The sequence below is a fragment of the Pocillopora damicornis genome, chromosome 12 (genome assembly GCF_964200805.1).
Source record: "Pocillopora damicornis chromosome 12, jaPocDami1.2, whole genome shotgun sequence".
Lineage (NCBI taxonomy): Eukaryota > Metazoa > Cnidaria > Anthozoa > Scleractinia > Pocilloporidae > Pocillopora > Pocillopora damicornis.
In genome coordinates, this window is record NC_142681.1 from 16,184,365 (window position 1) to 16,211,364 (window position 27,000).

The following is a 27,000-nucleotide window of genomic DNA, read 5'->3' on the forward strand; positions in this document are numbered from 1 at the left end:
TGCCATTCGCTCGCTCGATTGGTCGATTCCTGTAAACTTTTTTTAGATTTTAGGCTTTTGAGTGCATTTTATAGTTTTTGGCGAGCAATAAACAGACGAAATGGCGACCTTTGTTGCTAAGAATAGTGGTGGGGTGAAAAAGAAGCCAATGATAATCTTAAAAGAGTTTTTTTTTTTCGTTTTAGTTTCAACAAGCGGCGCCAGCGACTGGCAGGCATGCAAGGATTCACACTGAAATAACAGAACAACCTTCGTTTTTCATAAAATTGTAATTTACGGTCCTTGAACTTGAAAGCAATCCGAAGATTCATTGAAAATATCACTTACTGCGAAGCGCTCGGAGTTTACAGATGTTCAAAAGCTTTTTCTGTTATAGCGTGAGATTGAGGACAAAATTGATCATTACGTTTCGTCGCGTGTGTTTTTCCTGTGAGAAGCAACAGAAGATGCCGGCGACTGACGAAATAACAAGTTAACACGAAAATCAGATAACACCTAAACAAACAATTTTAGCTACCGATTTTCAGTGAATTTTTAAAGAACAATTTTCTTTTAAGTTTCAAGACAATTTGAAGATTCAACATACAAACAACGTACTAAAATGCGAAAGTTACACACCACAAAATTGATAAATAGGCCTGAAATGAAATTCTATCTTGTTATTGATCATACGTTGCCTAGCACGTGACCTAAATCTACCCAGGCGGAGATCCAAAATGACGGTGGCAGGCTTGGCTTAGTCAAAACTCGTTCCCGTTTGTCTCATTTGATAAAGAGGGAATCGTTAATGTTTTCATTAAGACAGTATTGCCTTGATTTTCTAATATTTGCAACGAAAGACAGTAAATTTCACTTTTCACCCACATTTACTTCCAACCTTTTCTTTTGAACCAGAAACAAAAATGATAGACGTTTAAAACACATGACATCATCCACCTTGTCAAATGTAATAGCATGATCATTTCAATTGTAATGCCTTCTTATCCCAACGTTACTTTGTTTCTTTGCTACATTAGCGAACACTGAACTACTGCTCGTACTCTAGATATGACAATCAACCACAAAATTCCCTAAACCAGATAACGTTAAACATAATCTAAAAAATCATGTGTCAATTCACGAGTTTGCTCACAGAGCACTTTGATAGTTTTTGGCCACGTGATTGTAGAAACCATCATTTTCTCAAATTAAACGATGCTGAACAATCTTAGCTAATGAGGTTGAAATATATTGTATAAAACCATAAAGGTTTGAAGAAAGCCATTAAACGGTGGAGATATGAAGCATCCGTTCAACGGAAAAGACGCTTATACTGTGTATGTAAAAACAGTGAATTTAAGAAAGTTTCAGTTTCTCTGAAAAAATTAAAACATCTCTCTTCGTGAGCGCGCAGCGTCATAACTTGTCTTCTTATGCGAGACTCTGGCGCTTTAACAGACAAAGAAACAGATTACGGCCTTAAGAAAAATATGTACCGCAGAACCTAGCCTGCAGAGCAGGCGTAATTTAGGCTAGCAAATGCTAAGTAATTTCATAACGAATATTATGGCCGCCATCTTTGATTTTAATGGCAGCGGAAGGCTGGGGAGAGGAAAAATTTATACAGCGGTCGACGGTCAAAAATAAGGAGAGGGGTGGGGGTAGGGGAGTGAAGAGTAGGGGGGTAGGGGGCGGGGGAGGGGAGGAAAGACTAAAAAAAAAAAAAAGGTCGGAGTGGCTCGGGTAACTTGCTCGAAAAAAACTACATCATTGGTCTTCCATTTGAAGGCGTTAATCCAGAGACTGAAATATGGCAACAAGTAAATGACATCAGAGAGAGTAGCTTGACTTTGCTTGACTTTTCAGTAATAAATAATAGTCATAATCAATAGTTCAACATATTTCTTTTGGGAACAGGCGAGAAGTGGAAGAAATGGACTGGATGACAGTTACGTTGTGGGATCTGCGTATCTGCAAGGCACTGTCTTTTTGTTTTTTTCTTTTCCTCAGGAAATTTCAAGAAAATTGCCACTGGAGGACACTAACACCGAGCGATTATTTGAATGATGAATATTCAATATGGTTTTGGTCCTTCCTTCTTATCGAAAAGTAACAAACAATTGCAAGCTTGACAAGCTTGCTTCCCGTTTAATTTAGTATTGACGTCAACATCAGGGACCTTAAGCAGTCAGGATGGCAACGCCTAGGAAAACTTCGATTAAAAAAATGAATTTCTGCCTTTAATTAAATTTTAAAAATGGCTGCATGTGTTTACCGTCTCATACGGCGCCACACCTCTACTTCAGCATAACGTATAAGAGAAGCCTTGAGTTCCAAATGGAAATTAAAATGATTTGCCGTCGCGGTTTCGGTTCGCAGAGGACGCAAGTTGTGGTGATTTCACGTTGTTGTTTTGCATAGAACGGCTAGGAAATGTACAAAGTTTTAAAACGCACGTGCTAAGCTATTGTTCTGCCAATAAGATCTTTTGTTTTTCCATGTCCTCGTTGCCGTCGCCGTCGTGGTTTGCTTAAGGTCCCTATTACCTGATTTCTCCAAATTCGGGGAAATTTCATTTTCCAAGGCTACACGGTCAAAGCCAAACAAGTCGCTTTTGAGAATTATGGGCTCACTGTAGTAGAACGAGGGTCTTAATGGGGTGATGGCTTTTACGGCTAGCGGTTAAAATTTTGCCTATTTTACGACTAATGGTTAACATCATTCCATGCATGAGTTGTTACCAGAAGGTTAATTTTGTTCACGACTAACAGTTAAAATTACACAATTTTTACGCTTAACAGTTAAATCAATCAATCGCTCTAACGAAGGGCTAACGCTCGAAACGTGGCATATTGCAAACGTAAAGATCAAAAAAGCGGTTACTGGGCTTTGCCATAAGAGCCTCACCTCTCTACAGTTACTTAACAACTAGTGAGTGACTACAAAAGATTTTCAATCGCACTTACCAAGATGTTGACAATGTGGCTGATTCTTTCAAAATAAAACAAGAAACATTAATGAATCACTTTTCCCAACTTTCCGAACTTCCGCTGTCACAGTGTTTTACATATCCAGATCACGTGTGTTTAGGTTATTCCCTTCCCCTCCCCCTCTGGGCTTATCGAAATAAAAAGGAAGAGTTTTAAATTGCATATTTTTTGTGTGCCTGTATGCCCGTATGTCGCGTCCCATTTAGGTTGAAATTTTCAACAGCTAGTGGTCATATGATAAAATGCTCATTGACCGAATCTGGTGGGGCCAGTGGGTAAAATATTTAGCTCAGGGTCAGTACAACCAAAGTTTCTTTTTTTTAAACGCTAAGCTATCTTTGCGTGATAATGGACTCATTGTCTTTGTGAAGTTTTCATTTTCTAGCGGGTGTGATTTGCATGATCGAAGACCAAACTACGAAAAGAAATCAAGTGACTGTATTTCGGTTTGGCGCGTCACTCCTATAACTGATGATGGTTATAAAATAATTGAGATGGCTCGCACGCTCTCATAGGTCAACTGTTTAGTTTAGATGAGAGTATGTAAACATACCATGTTTGGAAGTCACACTTTAAATGTTTGCCGGCGCAATTTGGAAACATTTCAAACTCAAAGTTTTTCCAATACTCGCAAATGAATTTTCATATATCTAAATCTTCATTCACTCGCAAAGTAATTTCAAGTATAAATGATGAATATCGGAATTGGAGAAAAATGTGCCAATTTTTTATCTGGGATTTGGCTACCATCCCTCCCAAGTGAGGAACAAGAAGGAGGAAAAAGAGGAACTAGCGCTTTGCCTGCCTTGATGACCATGAGCTGTACGGCCTCTTCGAGGGAGTTCAAGTAAAGACGACAAATATGCAACAAAATGCGCAGAAAACATCGAAATGTTAGGAAACAAGGAAAAGTTTTGGAAAAACATTTGGAAAATCGTTCTACGCGCCCTACTTTCAAAGAAACCATGAAAACTATATATCACTAAAAAGCTAATGAAGTATTGAAGAATAGTTTTTAAAGTTTCTTTTTTTCCCAGCAAATTTAGTTTCAATGTGTTCTCTAAATAAAGAGTAAAGGAAACGAAAGTTTGAAAATTTGACCAGATCTTGTTGACAGTAACCTCAAATCAAAACTCATTCTTTTTTTACTGCCTTTCCATGGCTACATTACAAAAATTAAAAAGCCAAATTTCATATCTAGTTCAACTGTTCAATCAATAAGTTATTAGTGTGGAAATTGAAGGTATAGTGAAATTTTAAATACAATTATATATTTCCAATATTGAATGTTATCAGCTATGAGTCAAGAGAAAAACAAAGTTCTATACGCTGAAATACTGTTTATTTCATTTAAGAAAAAACTTCTGACACGAGTGGCGCAAACATGAACGTTCGTCAAATCGTACCGTGCCATAATATATTGCTGCTTAAATTCAGATCTTTTACATGGAAATGTTCATAGGAAAAGCATTTATGTATTGAAAAAAGAGATTAAGGTTGTAGAGCTGAACAATAATGAGCTACGTTCGTCTTTGTGTTGTCATACCTCACGCACTTTCTGTCAATCTTCATTGTAACAGACGACACGCAACCCATGTGCAGTAAGCTTTAATTTTTCTACACAATGATAAACGTTGGAAGATACCAAAGGAAAGTTCGTTGTGGCTGAACGAAGACAAAAATCATGCTGCCCAGGTCTCAAGGCTGGGTAAATAATTGATTTTAATAAAATGACATTTAGTTGCCCTTTTACTGTGCCCTGGGCAAACGTCGGTCTCTCGTAAAAATGCAGAGTTAATCAAGTCGATTTTAAAATTAACGCAGGAGTCATTTAATCGAAAGAACTCGGTGATGCTGATTACAAAATGAGAAACTTTACAAAGTGAGGCTACATTTTTCAAGATAAACAAACAGTGACGTGGCTCGATTATATTTCCTGAAGTTAAGAGTCATCATATATATTGACAACATATTTAAACGTTAAGTCAAGTACATGTGTTTTCAAATTAGGGAAACTTTCTGTCAATAATGGTTGAAAGCGAAGGTAGTTGATTAATTTATCTTACTCGACCAATACTGTTCCAATGCTGGACTCACGCTTTAAGACCAGCGGTTATTTGTACTAAGTAGGCCCAAATTTACCAACGAATTGCCTAAATTGAGATAGATTTTGTTTTGGGATATTTCTCAGATATCACTGGCTAATTTTCAGCTGGTTAAGATGTCACTTTTTTACCTATGTATTTTCTACCTTTCTTTCACTTCATTCGCTTGCTGTTTATCACTTCCCATTATTGGAATAGTATTTGAGATCTCCGTGTTCATCTGATTAAGCTACCAAATTATTCCAGCTTTTGCATGATTCAATACTGATCCCTTCAGATTCACCGTTAAAGGAAATATCTCAGTCAGAAAGCAACTGGTTTCCTTGATTTTCCCATCCTGTTATCACTGAAAACTTTCCACTTGAATATTCTCTTCGCATATCTTTATTTTTCTCTAATTGCTGCTTCCTGTTCTCTGTTATCGCACTTAGCTTGATTTGAAGCCAAAACAAAGGTAAAAATGCAAAATATACCACCAACAGATATTGGCTACGTAGTAATTAGAAAAAAAGGCTATAAAACGGACAATTACGAAAATGCACGGTCATTCAAGGCATTCAAGAACCATAGGTTGGGTTGGTTTCGGTATTGCTGAAGTAGCATCAAATAGTATGAGTTACTATGATGTGGCAATAGGAGGAGTAACAGATGACGGAACAAGCTATCTGCAGGTAGGTCGGAATAACAAAATTTAAACTATCTAAACAACGAAAGAAAAAAAATCGTGAGATTCGATTTTAAGTTTCGCGTCACGCATGATTCTTTTTTTGTCTGATTTCTTTCATTTTCCCTTTAAAGTTAAGACACTAATTTCTGACCGCGAAAATATTTAAAATTAAAGTGAATAAAGTTAAGTGGAGATATGGACGCAAGTCTCTTAATTTAGAGAGAAATGGTGTGTTTATTGTTTATATAAAACAGCCTAGAGGATTTGAGTATTAGTTTACTCAAATATTGATGCTAACAAATCTCTTCTTTCATTACTAGCGTTTAATCCTATTTCATTTTTTGGCTAAAGCTTCGTTTTAGTCGACTTCCCCTCCACGTCCATCCTGAGGAAACACATTACATTAACTCCGAAATTCTTGCAAATGAGTCTACTTATTTTGAGGTATAATGCATAGATTTGGCCAAGCCCAAAAGTAGAGCGCGTATTTTAATGGATTTCAATCCGTAACTTCAATTTTTGGGGGTCTCCATAAAATAGCTTGCAGCGAGAAGTCGAACATTTTCAAAAAAAGGAACGAACTGAAGATTGTGTAAACCGTTAAAAAGTTTTCCAACAATATGCTACCAGAAAATGCAAGGACTCGTTTAATATTGGGGCATGTATGGACAAGTATGTGAAATTGCAGTCTCCACCTCTAAAACACTGCTAGTGCTCATAAAGCACGACACACATCATCCCATATCTCAGATAATTGGTATCCAGAAACGCAGAAGGCGCTCAGAAACTTACTAAGCAACTGGATTAAACGAGGCAGTACCTCTGAAAACAACGATAAGGGGGCAAAATGAGACCGCAAAACTGAAACAGGTGATTTTGCTCTCTAACAATTAATACCTTGGATTTTCTCGCCAGATGAAGGAAATGCCAGGCAGCAACTATTTTCCCGCCATCTTTCACCGTGATAAAAGGTGAGTGGAAGAGCTATTTTGAGGAAGGTGAGTAGAAAGCACATCGCTGTTATTTGTTTTACTCATTTCCCACAATGTCAATTTAGACAAAATATTTTCACAACACATCTGTTCCTTAATGTTGAAATACAATACTTTTTCCCCACATTGGCAATTACTTAAGTTTACTATTTATATCAAAGATGGTGAAGATCTACCCAAAGGACCACCTCCTTTAGGTGGAGATTAGGTAAGTGTTGACTGGAAAATAAAATTTTCCTTTTATTCCATAATGCCATGATTCCACGAAATGTAATGCACCTGTAAACAATTTATAGTCTACCCTCTCTTTAAGAAGTTGGAAAAGTGACATCATGGCCTCCTTGAAACACAATTTCACTTTTAAACTCTGTGCAATGAAGTTTTGTTAGGTTAGCTCATTGTATAATGCTTTACCTTGATTTAAATAAAATACCTTTTTTTTCAAATTAACAATCACATACGTTTAGTTTTTATACAGTAGATGATGAAGATCTATCTGAAGGACCACCCCCTGCAGGCAGTGATTTAGGTAAGTGTCAACGGTAATATTTTCTTTTCTTCTATAATGCTATGATTCCACAAAATGCTATGCACCTGTAAACAGGAATAGTCTTTCCACTCTGTAGGAAGTTGGAGAAGTGACACCATAGCCTCCTTGAAATACAACTTTCCTGTTAAAGTCTAAGCAATAAGAAATGATGTCTGGTTAGCAAACTGTTTTTCCTTTGACCATTTCCAGTAAAGTAGAAGTTCATAATTTTGCAATGTTACCATCACTTGGTTCAATATTGTCACTTCAGAGAAACCTTTTCTAATACAGTTATAGAACTTGTGCAGTATTTTAATAAACTTGTTCGAACCAAGTATTGTTTTTTTCATAAAATAGATGTGGACAAGAAAAATAATAAAAAAGAGAAGGTGTGGAAGAAGTGGAATGGTGAAGTAAAGTAAATAGTAACCTAACAACAACTGACATCACAATAAACTAGGCTAACATTTGTTTTAGATGTCATTTTCCACAGTATTCAGAAAATCTTTAATTTATCATGCTCATGCGAAAAGAAGTTAAATTTTAGAAAAAGTAAAGGCCCAAGAAATATTTTTCGATCTGTAACAAACAGAGATTATTCCATGGAAAGTGTGAAAGTGTGCACAAATGAGATTTATTGCATCAAACAAAAATTAACATGTGAGCCTAGTGAACTAGTGAATTTTTTTAATCAACGCGACAAGTGGATAAAAATTGTTCAAGTATTTTCCATGGTGTGATGCTTCCATTTCATACATACTAAAATTTTTTTCTTACTGCCCAACAAAGATTGGAAGCTAACAACTGTGAATATACATTGTTTGTTTCATTAGAGCCACAAATGATACTACTAAACAGTGTAAATCCTTATTTGTATTAAAATAAATTCCATTTCTTAACAATTCTCAAATAGAAGATTAAATAATTTTTCAAAGATTTAAAGGTGAGAAGGAAAAAAAAAAGGTGATACTATATGATTATTTTTGACTGTTGACAAAGAAATTAAAGTTTAATATAGATCAAATAAAAAACCCTTCGAAGGTCCATTGCAACAGTTTCCAGCACATACACATATACAAAGACTGTTTTATTTCCAATCCAACAAAAGCTGCCATAAGCAGGCATTGAAAGATAAAAATCTATGATAATACAAATAGGGATTTTAGGGCAAAAGGGTAGTTTTTTTAGATCTTGTGAGTATAGTTGTCAGTTGGGTAACATCTCCTTGCAAGTGCATTGCCTTACCTCAACTTTTCATTTTTTTTTTCTATCAAAGAAATAAAAAATGTTTCAACTTAAGAGGGAGAGGCCACTCCTACACGGTGGATGTGGTGACCATGCCCACCACGTCAACCATATTAAAAATATAAAATATGAATCAAAATGAAATCAACTGTCTCTCATTCATTTTATAAATGTAAATTTGCAGCAGATTAATTCAACCATAACTGCAAATGATAACTTCTTACCAAGCCTGAGGGCCATACAAGAGAACATTTTCCTGAGTTCCTCACAAAAGTAACGGATGGCCAATATTCCTCAGTAGAATTTGAGCAAGAAAAGTTAGCAAGTGATTCATCACATTGCGACTGGACTAAACTTTTTAGTTTTATATTTGGTGCGTTTCAAAACAAAAATACATGGATTATGATCGTTTCACAGGAAACGGTCTGCATAGAAAAGTGCAGAACAAGTAAGAACCAGATCAGTGCTGGTAATTACCTCCATACTACCGTAGTTATTCGGTTATAAGGCGCACTCGGCTATAAGACGCACCCCCAATTAAGCAATTTCATTATTGCATGTTTTCAAACTGAAAATATCGCTAAAATACTTGGTTATAAGGCGCATCGTTGTTTGGGGAGTAAAGATCGGTCAAGTTTATTGTAAATTCTTTCATAAACTTACAAAAAGCGAAAAAGTCGCGTATTGATTTTAGTTTACCGTTAATTAACAAAAGCAGAATTGTCGCACACGCGACCACGCGCACAAACAAAAGCCTTGATTAAACAAAAGCAAAATGTCACACACATAAACAAAAGCCGAAAAATGTCACACATTTAATCACAGTGATAAACAAAAGGCAAAAGAAGTCACACATTTAATGCAACCTATCGGTACACAGTAATTTTTAGCCTTCCCTCTCGGGAAACATGGTTTTAAAGTATAAAAACAATTCGATCAACAGAATCAGTAGTCGCAAATTTACTTCACCTGGTGAACATTATCTTGCGAAGTCTACATTCAGCACAATCATGCCAAACACCCGTCGTCATTCTTACGATCTCAACTTTAAGTTGTAAATCGTAACTGAAGCTGAAGCTGTTAACAACAATCGAGAGATAGCGAGGGAATACGGAATTTCCGAATCAATGGTTTGGAAGTGGCGCAATCAGCAGGACATCTTGTATCACCTTGTCAAGCGCGCTTCCATGGGCCGTTACCGACCAAAAGATCCCGAACTTCATCAACCGTAGGCCGACTGGTTCAGTGATCAAAGGAGCCAAGGTAAGCAAATGCCTTCTTATCTAATACATTAAAGTTCACACGGCAACCAGCTGGACAATCAGACATAGTTTGATGCTACTCTGGTTTGCAGATTTAATGAATGTAACCGAAGTTACAATTCATAGACCAAACTTTTCGACACTCCTGTCTAGTGCCTTCATCAGGTGTGATCTACACGCTGTAACAAGAGGTCCTTTTATATGATCACTATCTAAACTTCCCCCCAAAAACATTCAAAAGGATGTTTTCAATGCACTTATAGCTCTCAAAAAGGATCCGGACAGGCTCGTATTATCTGCTGACAAGGGTAATTGTGTTGTGGTTATGGACAGACAGCAATATCACGACAAAGCTTTGACTCTGCTTAATGACAAGAGTACGTATGCTGTCTTAAACTCTGATCCTACCAGTAAAACCTCAAAGAAAGTTAAACAAAATGTTGCTTGATTTGCAAAAAGCTGATAAAATTAGTGACTACGTACGAAATGTTAGGCAGAAGTGACGGCTTATGTCCACGTTTTTATGGCTTACCTAAAATTCATAAACCGGGAATTCCTTTGAGACCCATTGTCTCTGTTGTTAATTCTCCGACTTATGCAATTTCTGGTTATCTTGCGAGAATTTTGTCGCCTGTTTTTGGGAATACTGATTACACTGTCAAAAATTCCTGCGAATTTGCGGATTTCATAAAAGATAAAACTCTTAACGCTTGTGAAGAATTAGTATCTTTCGACGTTGTTTCGCTCTTCACTAAAATCCAAATGGGCAAATGGCTATACAAAAACTTTTTTTTTTCTCCGTAACTGCCAAAAACCAGTTACAAATAGTAACGCTCTTGATGAAAGGGAACCAGCGACTGGTTTTGCTGTTATTCCTTACATACAGGGTGTTACGAATCAACTTATTCTACAACAGATGAACTCTTTATTCCAAGACAGGATTAATTCCATATTTCAGAGATCTAACTCATAGCCAATTGGCAGAGATTTTTCTGCATTTAAGACTCGACAAGCTTCGCGCAGGGTGCATAGCATAAGAGGCAAGTGACCAGTTAAAAATTGAAGTATCGACATGCCCGCATGACACTCCCGCCATCTGCAAGCGATTTTAAACTTCTGTCTCCAAAGATCAGTTCTGGCCAGGATATACTTGTTTTATATATTGTTTTTTTGGCGATGTGATTTTGAATGTGACATTTCCACATTGGCGTGTTCTTGAACTTTTGTAAAGCCGGAAGTGATCCTTCTTTACTGGAGCAGATAACTTCAGACACGTATTTCTCCAGAAGTTCGTCAGGTATCCTCTTTCCCCTCTTTTAGTCGTATTTTTAAGCTCTGTACGATTTTTTTAAATGTGAAGTGCTTCGGACTTATTTTGCGAATCCTATCTTAACGCCACTTAAAAAGTGTTTACGTGCCGGCACGACTCCTGCTAGGCGTTGAGTTAGTATAAACGAATCTCTCTGCAGTTACCCGTATATTGACAAAAACAGAGGCGTGGTTGACAAGGATCCCTTCAGATGTTACATCAAATTCATTCTTGAAATATGGAAGGTATTCTTAATAACTAAACCTTACAAAAGGCTTGAAAACACAAAAATTAAACCAGATTTTAGTGGTTTGTTTAATACTTAAACTACTGTCTTAACTTTACTGAATTCGTTTCACTCAAAAGCCTTACGTAGGTCAACATTGTTTCGTGCTTATTATATCAGAATATAATTTTCGCGTGAAAAACATAAAAAATGGTGAGTACATAACCAGTACCTCCTCCTGAGAATATCAGAAAAGAAAGCACCAAAAATTGGAATAAATCTCCCCTAACCTGGGATAGCCCTTTTCGTTTAATGTCGATGAAATACCGGATAGAGTATTTTCTCTACTTATTTCTATTTAATTTGTCCATCTAAAAGTCTTTTAACTCTGTTCCCTTCGAGTACTTGTCATTATTTACTCTATCGGGGTCTTTTTTTCCTGCAAGAAAAAATTTGAAATAACCCAATTTATTATTGCCTCAATTAATATTTTGGATATAACGCAAACACAATTACACCAAGCACGATATATAAAAATAATTGGCTATTACTTCTGTCTCATTGGTAGAGAGGCATCTGTGAGATTCTATATTTTACACCAGAGAGCGGAGATAGTAACTCTTCAAAAAGGAAAAAAAGTGTGCGTAAATATATATATATATATATATATATTTATATTTATGTACATATATATGTATATATGTATATATATAAAATATAAATATATATAAATATATATATATATATATATATGTATATATAGATAGATATTAAACTAGCCTTGATGTTCAAGGTAACAGAGGATCCCCATCCGGTCAACGACCAGTAAGTCATAACCATCCTCACATCTAATTTAACTTTAATTTATGAAATACCTGTTCTCACCGAGTCTTGCCGCTGGTTGTCAAACTCGAGTCTCACATCATCTCCAATCAGCGTAAACGATGCCCACTCAGAGATTTTGTTCAAGGGGTTTTTTCTCATCCACTTCATGGCCTGATGAAGGGATTCACTGGCACTTCCACCTTCAATAAGGTGTTCGTAGAACCGACTCATCAGCTGCTCTGTTGCTGAGTCTGGAATGGCCCACAGCGCAACCAACACCGAGCGAGCACCGGATCCTAAGAACGCACGGGCAATTCCTATAACTCCCTCGGCTCTTATCTCTCCACTTCCACTGTGACAGCAGCTAAGTACCACCAGTTTAGCTCTGACTTTCACTCGTGAGACATCAGCCATCGTCAACATGTAAGCTTCCTTCGGTGGGATAGCGTCTTGACTGTTGGGAGTAGGAATGGGGGAGAGTGCAATTTCCCCTCTTTCCGCGTTACCATGGGCAGCAAAATGTATCAAGCTCACTGAACTTATCCGCTCAAGTACCGCCTGCTTCGTTGCTTTCTCTTCAACTAGAGGCGGAACACCCACCAGTCGTCCGACCATCTCCGCTTCCTTTCTTGCACCTGGCAATGGTTGCAGCCAATTAACCTTGGGATTGCCTATTACCAAGGCACCAGTGTTGCTGTGATAGTCCTCTGGACTATCTTGAATGTTCTTGAGTGTTGTCAACGAAGGAATGATACGGATCTTATGAGTCTCTGACAAGTATTCGGCTCCCTCCTTTTCACTCAGGGCAGCAAAGGGAACTTTGTACAACCTGCGGTCAGGAACAATAATGACTTCAGGCTCATCAAGCAAATCATAAACGGGGGCAATGAACATTTTGTAACACAAGTATAGACTTGAAATCACTTTCTCGTCCTCGTCCTCGTCCTCGTCCTCCTCCACGAGTCGCAATCTTGCTGAGCTCTTTTGCGCGGGGGAGAGAGGTTGCAATTTAATCGTATTTAAAGACCGATCTTCACAATCTTTAGTGGGCAAAATACCAAAACTCCGGAAATTATAATCCAAAAATTGACTCAAAGAAAAATCTTTGGGTAACCCAGCCTGAACTAGATTCTCTTCTGGTGATACTCTTCTATAGTGAAGGACTCCACTTGTTTTCAAGATCCACAAATGCAGACGATTCTGAAAATAAGAAATGTACAGACAATTACAGTTTCTTTTCTTTCTTAAAATGTCCTCAATGCCAAACCAAGATTGTCGATTAGCAGAGATGTGCGTTTCAACCGAGTACTTCTCTGCCATTAAGTCTGATAGGCCTCTAGCTCGACCCAACTCCTCAACATAAAGAGCATCGCGAACATTTCCGGTGTCACAAAGCAAAGTACAAAGCAGCTTGTAGGGGAATATTCCTGTGTTCTCCAGAAATGATGTTTTAAACTGATCATTGGCGCCCAAGAAATATCTCAGCTCCTCATACTTTTCAATGCACAGGTGAAGACACGACAGGGAGTCTTTGATTTTATCTTGATATAAATACAAAACGGCGTAGCTTCGGAGGATTTCAAACTCTCCTCTTCCATCTCCAATATCTCTGGATATGAATAAAGCTTTCTCCAAGCGTACTTCCGAGGCTTCAAAATCACCAACAGTTCTAAACAAATTTCCAAGGTTTCCGTAGTCAGTTGCCTCCCCTCGTCTGTTGCCAATTTCAGTTCTGATGACAAGCGCTTTTTGGAGATACTCTTCAGCCTTGTCGTATTGGCCAAGCGACATAAACACAGTACCTAGGTTTCCGTAGTCAGCTGCCTCCCCTTCTCTGTTGCCAATTTCAGTTTTGATGACAAGCGCTTTTTGGAGATACTCTTCAGCCTTGTCGTATTGGCCAAGCGACTGAAACACAGTACCTAGGTTTCCATAACATGTTGCTTCACTTCGTCTGTCGCCAATTTCAGTTGTGATGACAAGCGCTTTTTGGAGATACTCTTCAGCCTTGTCGTATTGGCCAAGCGACTGAAACACAGTACCTAGGTTTCCATAACATAATGCTTCCCCTTCTCTGTCGCCAATTTCAGTTATGATGACAAGCGCTTTTTGGTGATACTCTTCAGCCTTGTCGTATTGGCCAAGCGACTGAAACACAGTACCTAGGTTTCCATAGTTAGTTGCCTCCCCTTCTCTGTCGCCAATTTCAGTTCTGATGACAAGCGCTTTTTGGAGATACTCTTCAGCCTTGTCGTATTGGCCAAGCGACTGAAACACAGTACCTAGGTTTCCGTAGTCAGCTGCCTCCCCTTCTCTGTCGCCAATTTCAGTTCTGATGACAAGCGCTTTTTGGAGATACTCTTCAGCCTTGTCGTATTGGCCAAGCGACTGAAACACAGTACCTAGGTTTCCGCAGTCAGCTGCCTCCCCTTCTCTGTCGCCAATTTCAGTTGTGATGACAAGCGCTTTTTGGAGATACTCTTCAGCCTTGTCGTATTGGCCAAGCGACTGAAACACAGTACCTAGGTTTCCGTAGTCAGCTGCCTCCCCTCCTCTGTCGCCAATTTCAGTTCTGATGACAAGCGCTTTTTGGAGATACTCTTCAGCCTTGTCGTATTGGCCAAGCGACTTAAAAACAGTACCTAGGTTTCCATAACATGTTGCTTCACTTCGTCTGTCGCCAATTTCAGTTGTGATGACAAGCGCTTTTTGGTGATACTCTTTAGCCTTGTCGTATTGGCCAAGCGACTGAAACACAGTACCTAGGTTTCCATAACATGATGCTTCCCCTTCTCTGTCGCCAATTTCAGTTGTGATGACAAGCGCTTTTTGGCGATACTCTTCAGCCTTGTCGTATTGGCCAAGCGACATAAACACAGTACCTAGGTTTCCGTAGTCAGCTGCCTCCCCTTCTCTGTCGCCAATTTCAGTTGTGATGACAAGCGCTTTTTGGAGATACTCTTCAGCCTTGTCGTATTGGCCAAGCGACCTAAAAACAGTACCTAGGTTTCCATAACATGATGCTTCCCCTCGTCTGTCGCCAATTTCAGTTGTGATGACAAGCGCTTTTTGGAGATACTCTTCAGCCTTGTCGTATTGGCCAAGCGACTGAAACAGAGTACCTAGGTTTCCGTAGTCAGCTGCCTCCCCTTCTCTGTCGCCAATTTCAGTTCTGATGACAAGCGCTTTTTGGAGATACTCTTCAGCCTTGTCGTATTGGCCAAGCGACTGAAACACAGTACCTAGGTTTCCATAACATGATGCTTCCCCTCGTCTGTCGCCAATTTCAGTTGTGATGACAAGCGCTTTTTGGCGATACTCTTCAGCCTTGTCGTATTGGCCAAGCGACTGAAACAGAGTACCTAGGTTTCCGTAGTCAGCTGCCTCCCCTTCTCTGTCGCCAATTTCAGTTGTGATGACAAGCGCTTTTTGGAGATACTCTTCAGCCTTGTCGTATTGGCCAAGCGACAGAAACACAGTACCAAGGTTTCCGTAGTCAGCTGCCTCCCCTTCTCTGTCGCCAATTTCAGTTGTGATGACAAGCGCTTTTTGGAGATACTCTTCAGCCTTGTCGTATTGGCCAAGCGACCTAAAAACAGTACCTAGGTTTCCATAACATGATGCTTCCCCTCGTCTGTCGCCAATTTCAGTTGTGATAACAAGCGCTTTTTGGAGATACTCTTCAGCCTTGTCGTATTGGCCAAGCGACTGAAACACAGTACCTAGGTTTCCATAACATGATGCTTCCCCTCGTCTGTCGCCAATTTCAGTTGTGATGACAAGCGCTTTTTGGAGATACTCTTCAGCCTTGTCGTATTGGCCAAGCGACTGAAACACAGTACCTAGGTTTCCGTAGTCAGCTGCCTCCCCTTCTCTGTCGCCAATTTCAGTTCTGATGACAAGCGCTTTTTGGAGATACTCTTCAGCCTTGTCGTATTGGCCAAGCGACTGAAACACAGTACCTAGGTTTCCGTAGTCAGCTGCCTCCCCTTCTCTGTCGCCAATTTCAGTTCTGATGACAAGCGCTTTTTGGAGATACTCTTCAGCCTTGTCGTATTGGCCAAGCAACCTAAAAACAATACCTAGGTTTCCATAACATGATGCTTCCCCCCGTCTGTCGCCAATTTCAGTTGTGATGACAAGCGCTTTTTGGAGATACTCTTCAGCCTTGTCGTATTGGCCAAGCGACTGAAACACAGTACCTAGGTTTCCGTAGTCAGTTGCCTCCCCTCCTCTGTCGCCAATTTCAGTTGTGATGACAAGCGCTTTTTGGAGATACTCTTCAGCCTTGTCGTATTGGCCAAGCGACTGAAACACAGTACCTAGGTTTCCGTAGTCAGCTGCCTCCCCTTCTCTGGCGCCAATTTCAGTTCTGATGACAAGCGCTTTTTGGAGATACTCTTCAGCCTTGTCGTATTGGCCAACGGACAGAAACACAGTACCTAGGTTTCCATAACATGATGCTTCCCCTCGTCTGTCGCCAATTTCAGTTCTGATGACAAGCGCTTTTTGGAGATACTCTTCAGCCTTGTCGTATTGGCCAAGCGACTTAAACACATTACCTAGGTTTCCATAACATGATGCTTCCCCTCGTCTGTGGCCAATTTCAGTTGTGATGACAAGCGCTTTTTGGAGATACTCTTCAGCCTTGTCGTATTGGCCAACGGACAGAAACACAGTACCTAGGTTTCCGTAGTCAGCTGCCTCCCCTTCTCTGTCGCCAATTTCAGTTCTGATGACAAGCGCTTTTTGGAGATACTCTTCAGCCTTGTCGTATTGGCCAAGCGACCTAAAAACAGTACCTAGGTTTCCATAACATGATGCTTCCCCTCCTCTGTCGCCAATTTCAGTTGTGATGGCAAGGGCTCTCTCAAAATATTCCTTTGCTTTTAGGCTTTCGCCAAGTTTATAAAGCATAATTCCATACCCTCTGTATAAGTCAAACAGTTTCCTCCCGTATCTTTCTGCACTTATGTAGTCAGAGATATGACGATAAGCGCTGAAAAGAACGGTATAGATGTCGCTGTAAAATTGTAGCCGTGCTGAATCAAATTGGTCTTTGCTGTTTTGATCGGTGCCATTTAGCAAAATCAAACATTCGCTGCATATCTCAATGGCTTTCTGAATGCGATCTGAGTTGAGCAAGAACAGGGCAACAAATAAGGCGAGGCTCATGAAAGGTGTCATGGCTTCTGCTGTTAGGTTTCCATTGCAATCCTCAACTGTTATCAGGGAAACATTATTTTTAGTAACACAATACTAAAAGGTCGATAATCTTGATTAATAACGAGTCACTTCAAACAGGAACACACATGTTAAGTTATAAAAACGGGCTGGGTCGATTACACCCGGAAGCTATTTGTAACAAGCTGAAAGTGTTAGAATTCACAATATCCACTTAAAAACAAAAAAAAAACAAAAGAAAAAAGTGAAGAAGTCGGTTGGTCACCTTTCATTTTCCTCAAGTTGGGATTTTTGCAGAACATTACATGACTTTAAAGTCATTGGACAAAGATAAAAAAAACTGACAGACTTTATCTTAACTTTTGCAATGAGAACTTTCCACATGCATAGTTTCTATAAACAACGGGATAAGTTTTTGAAGAAACTTTGGTGGGGTCTTAAAAAAATATTTGGTTTTACCAACTGAGTTGACAATGTAAATTGGCCATGATAATGAATTTCAGCCGTCGTTTACTTCCGTTTGAAAAATGTCATTAACCAAGTTCACTGTGCATTTGTCATGGAAGAAGCAAGTCCCATACATGAAATTTCAATTCCAATATTGGAACTGACAGTCAGTGTTATCTGCGTAAGGCTCTCCAGAATTATTCGAGAAGAATTGGAAATGACAGCAGACCAAGTTTACTACTGAACTGACTCAGCTTCCGTGTTGAAGTACATCAACCTTGTTAACTCGCAGGTAAGCGAACCGTAGAAACTAGACTTAACTCACTGGGTCACTGTCGTAAATAGTAGCGGAGCTCGCAGAGCGTAGCCCCAAAATTATGCAAAATAGTAGTAGCCCATCAAGCCAAAAAAAATTTGGATGTACGACTGTTCGACCGTACGACCGTACAAGGTGCTTCTTTTAACATGCGTGGTCAACTGTACCGCGGGCACGCCAACACCACGGCTTTGTCCAGTAGTTCAGTGGTCAGTGCACTGGGCTGCGAGTTGGGCGACCCGGGTTCTAGTCCTGGCCGGGGCAAGGCGTTGTGCCCTTGAGACGTGCGGGGAAAAAAAAAATATGAGCTCCGCTTTTAGGCTTGGCTAAATCTATATATTATACTTTGACCTAGGTTTTTTGGTTCCTTCATCTCGTCACGTGATGTAAAAGAAACATTTTGCCCTTAGGTTGAATCATATTCCTACCGATTTCTGTCTTTCATCTTTTTGTGAGTGAACGTTAAAAGCCAAAAATCTATGTATGTACATCCTCGATGTTGGAGCAGTCTGAAGATTAGTGAAAAGTCTTACAAACTTCAAAGAGAACTTAAAGATTATCCGCAAATGGCCTTAAAGGAATGACAAAGGAATTAATTGTAGTTTTAAAACAGTTACAATTGGAATATAATAAATCAATGTCAAGAAAGCTCATACAGGTTATAAACAAATAGATACCAAATGATAATCGCATAAAAAAAAAATAAATTACTAAGAGTTTTGGTTTTAATATTCAGTTTTTTCTACCTTTGTTCACATTTCACTCAGGTGATAGACAGTTGTGCCTGACTTAAACTACATTCATATTTGAAAATCAAAAAGTTTCATTGTTACTAAGAATTTGTCACAGGATTTGTGATCGAACTAGAACTTCTGGTCTTTCTAATCGTATGAGGAAACTAAAAAAATTTCTCTTCCCAGTGTCTCAACTTTCTAGATAATTAGGAAACCGGAAACAGAAAGAAATGGGAAAAGAGATTCCCTTCTTAATTGATAATGAAGCTCATTGATTCAATCAATGAAGAAGATTGAAGAATAAGAGGCTTGGTTATATCATGTATTGTGAGGTAAGGAAGCTACCTTTTCTCAAAGGAAACAAACTGCTGCCATGTGTCATAGCCTGACTCGCTGATTTATTTTTGAGGCATTATTCGCTTTGATTAAAAACAAACAAAAAAGACAAGAATAAAATACAAATTCAGCTAATGAAAAATCGATGGAAATCAAAAGAAATCAGAAAGGAATCAGAAAGGAATAGTCTACAATATAAGTTCTAGTTTCCCCATTCTTAGTTTATTGATTTTGTTAAACCGGCTGTCAAAACGTATGTGCAATGCAGACCATTAGGATCACTCTATTTTATTTCTTATTCATGAATAATACAAGAATGATTAATGAGAAAATTGCTCTAGTTTTCTCGAGAACTATTCGACAGTTTAAATAATGTACCGTTCAAAATGTTTGTACTGGAAATTCCCTCGCTCGATTTTATTGAAACACCGTTCTTTTGGTTCATTACCGAGATGATCACACAATTGTCCAGATGATGCCCTACCGTTGATTGCATTTACCTTTCCAAGGTGATGTCACTAAACTTCTGGATAAAAAGAAAAGCCTGCAAGATTTGGCCGAATTACCCTTAATCTATCCCCTTACAGTTATGTTGGTGTTAATGCCTATTTAGTCACCGGAAATTCATTGTAAAGGACAATAAAATTTCTATTAGTTCAGCCAATTCCTTGAGCACGCAGATCGTCAAGTGATGTTCATTATGTTATTTCATAATTTTTCTTCCTGTGACAACTCGTTCTCCATAATATTCAGTAGAGTAGTTTGGTGGTTATTAGCATGTCGTCAATTTGAGCGTTCACTTATCTCACGGACGGGCGGAGATTGTATGCTTGGCTTGTAAGGGTCATAACTTTTTAGGGACTGGCTAAGGGGGGAACTGGTAAGTCTACTGTGGTAAGGGAAGTCATCAACAATTTTCGAGCGGCTGGAAAAAGGTTTCTGGGGTATGTTCCAGTGGTATAGCATGCACGATCCTGGTGCCGCTTCTATCGTGCATTCCTATTATGGATCAGGAATTGCAGACCTATCACGGGGACAGCTGTCTGCTTGGTTGATTGGGACGCTCGATTAATGAGAGGTGTCACTGTGGGGATGGGAATAACAGCGATGGCAAAGTAAGCTTAAAACGGCAGAAATCGCCAGAAACTAATATGGACACACAAGATGTGTGTACTTTTATTGATTTTACGTGTTAAATGTTGATTTCTCGAAATATTTCTCGCAACAAATCGACCATATTTCGCTCCCCATTCTATTCTTAATAACGTGTTCAACGCTCATAACTTAACTCATAAGTCACACAACCCGTGACGCTATCATGAATTAATCATTTGCTTTTTCTCGAGACGTGAACTTGGACCAACTCTGCTGATACTGATCAGTAAAGGACATTCTGCATTATGAATATATCTTTATATGGGATTGATTTTAGTTTTTGATCACGTGATTGTTGAAACCATCAGTTTCTCAAATTAAACAATGCCTAACAATATCTTTACTACTGAGGTTGAAATATATTGTATAAAACCTTAACGGTTTGAAGAAGGAAATTTAACGGTGGAAATATAAAACATCCGTTCAACAGTAAGATACGCTTATACTATGAATGCAATAACAGTGAATTTAAGAAAGTTTCACTCCTCTGAGAAAATTAAACCATGTCTCTTAGTGAGCGCGCAGCCTCACAACTTATCTTCCTGCGCGAGACTCTGGGGCTTAAACGGAAAAAAAAGAAACAGATTACGGCTTTAGAAAAATATGTACCACAGAACCCGCCGTTAGTATCCAAAGGTTTAAGTGAAGGGTATTTCGACAATGAAACGCTTGTGTACAAGTAGAAATATGGCATTTCGAATCTAGTGCGATCTCTGAATCGTTCGTTCAACCCTCCTAAATAGATTCAAGTTGATAGCTGATGTAGAGTCATAGCCACTGGAAAACCACCTGATCAAGCACCACGGATTTCCTTCAGCGAGGGACAGTCCACAACATAAATAAAGGTCTGATTTTAGTTTTATGATCATCAATTTCTCAAATTGAACGATACTCAATAACATTAGTTAATGAGGATAAATTAAACGGTATAAAGCTACAGAGATTTGAGAAGACCGCTGGATAACGAATTTATTTCACTGTGGTGGCGATTCAATGGCGCCATCAACCGCTTAAATGAAGGGCTAACGCTCGAAACGAGACAACTACATATTGCAAAAACAAAGCTAAGCTACTGGGCTTTGCCATGAGAGCCTTACCTCTCTAGAGTTACTAAATGACTAAGGCTGATAAAAACCGAGTAAATAGGAAAGATTTTCAATCGCACTTACCAAGATGTTGACAATGTGGCTGATGCTTTCAAAATGAAACCACAAAAATAATGAATTACACTCCGCACTTTTCTCAACCTTCCGAACTTCCGCTGTCACGGCGTTTTAGGTATTTAGATCACGTGTGTTTTCGGTTATTCCCCTCCCGCTCTAGGCTACTCGAAATAAAATTGCATATTTTTTGTGCGTTCGCATGCCCGTCTATCGCTTCCCATTGACGTTGAAAATGGTCAGTGGTCATATGATAAAATGCTTATTGACCGAATTCAGTGGGGCCAGTGGAGAAAATATTTGGCTCTGGGTGGTGAAGCGTGAGCCTCGCTGCGCTCTGTCCATAGGTCATGACCCCGAGCCAAATAATTTTCCTTCCGGCCCTACCACTCAGTTAATAAGAACACAGTATTTCGGTTTTGTACGTCCAACTTTTATCACACACGATGTAATTGAACGCGGAAAATGAAAGGCGTTATTCTTTTTTTAATAGGAAATGTCAGGCTTTAGTGTTTACCCCTTTGAAAGGTTTGATTTTCATCACAAGATCGATCCAAAGTTTCTTTTTTAACGCTAAGCTATCTTTGGGTGATAATGGACTCATTGTCTTCGTGAACTTTTCATTTTCTAGCGGGTGTGATTTGCATGATCGAAGCCAAAAATACTAAAAAAACTTAGTGACTGTATTTTGGTTTGGCACGTCACACTTTTCTAACTAATGATGGATTTGAGCATCCAAAAATGACACATCTTACTTTGTTTATTCGAAAACGCCAGGCTTCAGTGTTCGTCCCTTTTAGTTCGTTAGGATTTGCATCACGAGATCGATAAGATTGTGCATACAACTAAAGCTTCTGTCTTTAAACAGTAAGCTATCTGTGCGTAAAAACTGACCCATTGTACACGTGAACTTTTCATTTTCTTGAGGGTGTGATTTGCATGATCGAAGACAAAAATTGCAACTGAGATAATTGATAAAAAAAAAAAAAAAAAAAAAAAGAAAACGGACGGAGTGGATCGGTAATTTGCTTGAACATAACCACATCACTGGTCTTACCTTTGAAGGTGTTAATCCAATGACTGAAATATGGCCACAAGTAAATGAGGAGGTAGCTTGACTTTCAGTAATAATCAATAGTTATACTTAATAGTCCTTCATATTTCTTTTGAGAAGGGAAGAGAGGTGGGGGAAATGGACTGGACCACAGTTACGTTGTAGGATCCGCGCATCCGGAAGGGACTTTCCTGAAAACTCCCAATGGCAATAGTGCTTTTCAACCTTTTTGTTTCCTCTTTTCCTCAAACAATCGCAAGAAACTTGCAACTAGAGGGCACTAACACCCAGCGATCATTTGAATGATAATAATTATATATGGCTTAGGTTCTTCCATGTCTTTAAAAAATAACAAACAATTGCCAGCTTGACAAGCTTGCTTCCCGTTTAATTTAGTATTGATGTCAACGTTACCTGATTTCTCGAAATGCGGAGAAATTTCGTTTTCGGGGTGATGGCTTTTACGGCTAACGGTTAAAAGTTTGGCCATTTTACGAGTAACGGTTAACATCATTCCATGAGTTGTTACCAGAAATGTTTAACAACTCGTTCCATAAATTTTTACCAGAAAAGTGTTTAACTGCTAATTTTTTTGGCCGTTTTACGGCTCACGGTTAATCTTATTAAGATTAAGACCGTCTATCAAACACTGTTTCTGCCAATTTGTGATTAGGAAAAATGAAAACTGTGATTAAAAGTGTTTAACAAAATTACTGAGAATAGGATCTGATCAATTATCAAATACGATCGAGAAAAAGATCAAAATGGTATGTTTTTTTTTTCCTGAAGTGATTCATGTACGAGACGTGAACTAGTGATTCTCATTTCACGAAGTGTTAGTACAAATCATAAATATATCTCTAACCTTGCAGAAGATAGTGAGAGTTAAACTCCCCAGTTTTCATGCGACTTTCGAAAATTCAAAACGGAATTCGAATACTAATGGCGAATTAATGAGAGGGGGATCTGGGGGGCGAATCAACATTTACTCCGAAGATTTAAGTGTTCCATCTCAAACGAATGAATTTCGGTTTCGTACGTCACACTTTATTACCACTGATGGATTGAACATATGTATAAAATAACTTATTCCATTCTTTTTTCACAGGAAACGTCAGGCTTGTGTCCATCCATTTCGAAAATTAAAATTTCATTACAAGATCGATACCAATAGAACCAAAGCTTCTTTCTTTAAACGGTAAGCTTGCTGTGAGCGATAATCAACTTTTCATGAACTGATATGGAAAACCGATCAGCAGTTTACTCCGCAGTGAATCTATTTCGGTTTTGCACGTCACACTTTTACTACTTCAAATCGACCATATTTGGTTCCCCATACAATTCTATAGGACGTGTTCATTTCTTGTGAGTGACTACCGAGTCACACAACGCGTGACGCTTTCATGAATTAATCGTTTGCTTTTTCTCTAGATGTGAGCTTGGGCCGCCTCTGCTGACATCAGTAAAGGACATTCTGCATTATAAATATGTCTTGATATAGGATTGATTTTAGTTTTTGATCACGTGATTGTGGAAACCATCAGTTTCTCGAACTAAACGATGCTGAACAATCTTAGTTGTAATGAGGTTGAAATATATTGTATAAAACCTTAACGGTTTTAAGAAAGCCATTTAACGGTAGGGATATGAAGCATCCGATCAACGGAAAAGTACGCCAATATTATGTATGCAGTAACATTGAATTTAAGAAAGTCTTAGTTTCTATCGAGATTAAAACATTTCTCTTCGTGAGCGCGCAGCGTCATGACTTATCTTCTTACTCGAGACTCTGGCTCTTAAACAGAGAAAAAAACGGATTACGGCGTTTAGAAAAATATGTATTGTAGAATTCGCCGCTGGACAAAAAAACAAACAAACAAAAAAAGATTTGTGCTCGTATGCCCGTCTATCGCATCCTATTTAGGTCGAAATTTTCAACAGTTAGTGGTCATATGATAAAATGTTTATTGACTGAGTTTTGTTGGGCCGGACGGGAAAATATTAGACTCTCAGTCACGAAGCAAGGACCTCGCTACGCTCCTAACTCTCAATCAATAAGTACACAGTATTTGGGTTTGTATGTCACACTTTTATCCCTAATTATGTAATTGAACATGAAAAATGAGAAGTGTTATTCTATTTTTCATGGGGAACGACAAGCTTAACTCCCAGAAGTGATTGACATGTAAATTCTCCCTATAATATCCATACATTACCCAACAAACAGGTAACAAGAGTACTCAAACTTATCAGGTAGAAGTTGTTATCTTGATCAAACACCAAATTCTCATAATTAATTTATGAGGAAATGTGTGGCAGCTAGAGGGGGAGAATTAACAATCAGATCTTGGGAGTTAAAGGGTTATACAAACACTAAGTATCTGTGATTCTTTGCTGTAGGTGGAGATCTTAAAGAAAAAAAGACAACGGATCGGCGTTTAAAACGTAACACGTACGGATCCGAAGGGACGATCGTGGAAAGGAGAAGGACGAGAGACTGCGCACTAAGTTGACGGCGCGGCTTGCTCTGAGAAACTGGATAAGTGTTACAAGTGGACAGTCCATGATTTATGAAGATGGCGATCGAAACAAAATGCAATTTTTATTTCCTTTAGTTCGAATTGTGAAACTTTCTTACCATCAAAGGAAACAAGACTTGTTTTGAACTGCAAAAATACGAAATTGAAGCTCCCATCACAGAATTAATTTTAAACGATAACTGAGGCAGTTTGATGATGATGATGTAACGACACCCAAGATGTGTAGAGAATATCATACAAGAAAAAGGAAATGGTGCAAATTGGAGAATACACCTTTTAGTCGCTAATCAAATAGCCTGACTGACACCGGTGTGTTCTAAGGGCGGATAACGCAATGCACTCGATAGATCTCCATCCGGTGGATGGTAAAATACTGGATTGCAATTTATCCATTAGATAATGTCATCCACCCTCCTAACAACTTGGTTCTGAAATTTTCCAGCAGTTGCAGTTGTCGGAAACTGCTAATTCGCATATCGGTTTTGTTTGTTTGTCTACTTCTTTGTTCGTTTCAGCGTAGTTCTATATTTTTTCCTGGATTGAAGGTATTTGTCAGTTCAAACTTTACTCTTTTTCAATTTGCTGGTTCTGAGTTAATGTTATCGTATATTTCAATACAGATAATATAAGGGGCAATCAACTACAGCATGTACTGTCTCTCGTGCAGTTTCTGATATTTCAATGCAAATTATTTTAACCGATGTGCTGTAGAAAATCTCTTTCATTTTCTTAAATTTGAAGTAACAATTTTTCTCTTCCTTTCCCTCCTTCGTATTCTTTTTGTATTCACGCGCGGTGTGCGTGATTTCACAAATTAGCCAATCCAGTCAAAGAACTCTAACCTTGACATTGGAAAACTGACATGGACATTGTTCGCTTACTTTTAGCCAAATGTTGTGGTTCATCGAACAAGTTTAATACATATTTTCTACGGAGTTAGGACTCTAGTCTCTTTTCGTAACTTGATTTTTTACAGTGCGTCTTTAGGTTCGATTTACACCTGGCATCAATTTTACACCCAGACCTTAGTCCGTAGTCCGCAGTGGTCCGCGGTCCGTAGTCCGGTTCTACCAACGATGTCGAAACGTCAGTCACCACTCCCGACAACAGTCCGTCTCAAGATGATACTATAGGAAAATTCATTACCTAACGAGGGAATTCCGCGTTCAATCTTAACTATTACAATTTCCCCAAATGTGATTGGTGCATCAGCTGTTTTATATATCACTTATCACAGTTGAAGCAGCCAATCATACTAAGTCCACTCAGCTAAATCCACCAATCACAGAATTGATCACAACCATAGCAACAACCACTTACCCTGAAAAAAAAAGGGAAATTTCCAAATTTTTTGCTTTAGACATTGTCCCTTCTGGAGATGTTTGTCCTACATGTAATTTTTTTTCGGAAATTGTAATAGTTATGATTAATTGGTGACAGGACTTCGTGTCGTCCAATTCTGTCGGTAACCATACGAGTGATTGACAAATCAGACTCCCGCTTCGCGGTCGTCCGATTTTGTTAATCACTCGTATGATCACAGACAGAATTGGACTCCACTTGGTCCCACTCGGCCCCAGAAAGCCATATCAAAGTCAAATGTCAGAACTGTCATTGTGTTAGCGAATAGGAAGCAAGGTCTGTCGTACACGAAGTCTTGGGAAACATCAGGACTCTCGGGAAAACAAAACCAACTAGTTTCCCGAGGGACCATACATTAAGTGCTTTGTTATATATTTAGAATTTCCCTTAAACAATCAAATGGCAAAAACAAGCAAACAAAGACAGCACCTCTTCTTTATTCACAAACGTGAGCACATGCTGAAGATCACGCCATTTTTAATTTAAATGACTGTGAATATATGAAAATCATATATGTGAACTGCGGATAAAAACGTGAATATGAAAGCGATCTTCGCAGTGATGAACACTACTTGAGCAGTAG

The 27,000-nt window shown here is 38.7% G+C and overlaps 1 protein-coding gene and 1 long non-coding RNA gene across 4 annotated transcripts; one reads left to right on the plus strand and one right to left on the minus strand.

Annotated features, from left to right (window-relative positions):
• The first annotated feature begins 7,826 nt into the window (after positions 1-7,826).
• On the plus strand, positions 7,827-24,302 carry LOC149036733 (uncharacterized). Its single transcript, XR_016181747.1, has 3 exons — positions 7,827-9,770; positions 21,045-21,146; positions 23,624-24,302. It is a non-coding gene; the product is annotated as an uncharacterized LOC149036733 (long non-coding RNA).
• On the minus strand, positions 11,381-18,975 carry LOC149036734 (uncharacterized). Of its 3 annotated transcripts, none has more exons than XM_089189616.1 (2): positions 12,190-18,975; positions 11,381-11,743 (listed from the first exon to the last, which is right to left on the minus strand). In XM_089189616.1, the coding sequence occupies exons 1-2, from the start codon at positions 17,314-17,316 to the stop codon at positions 11,720-11,722; spliced, it is 5,151 nt and encodes a 1,716-aa protein (XP_089045742.1). In that variant the 5' UTR covers positions 17,317-18,975; the 3' UTR covers positions 11,381-11,719. The 3 variants fall into 3 exon arrangements, with proteins under 3 accessions (XP_089045742.1, XP_089045740.1, XP_089045741.1); XM_089189614.1 differs by having other exon boundaries at positions 12,180-18,975; XM_089189615.1 differs by having other exon boundaries at positions 11,667-11,924; positions 12,180-18,975.
• Positions 24,303-27,000: the final 2,698 nt, after the last annotated feature.

Bases quoted from the DNA above. Each gene is read 5' to 3' on its own strand.
- LOC149036734 (XM_089189614.1), bottom strand. From the start codon at position 17,316: ATGACACCTTTCATGAGCCTCGCCTTATTTGTTGCCCTGTTCTTGCTC. The intron at 11,744-12,179 runs GTATTTCATAAA...TTTTTCTTGCAG, and splicing joins GCAAGACTCGGTGAGAACAG to GAAAAAAAGACCCCGATAGA.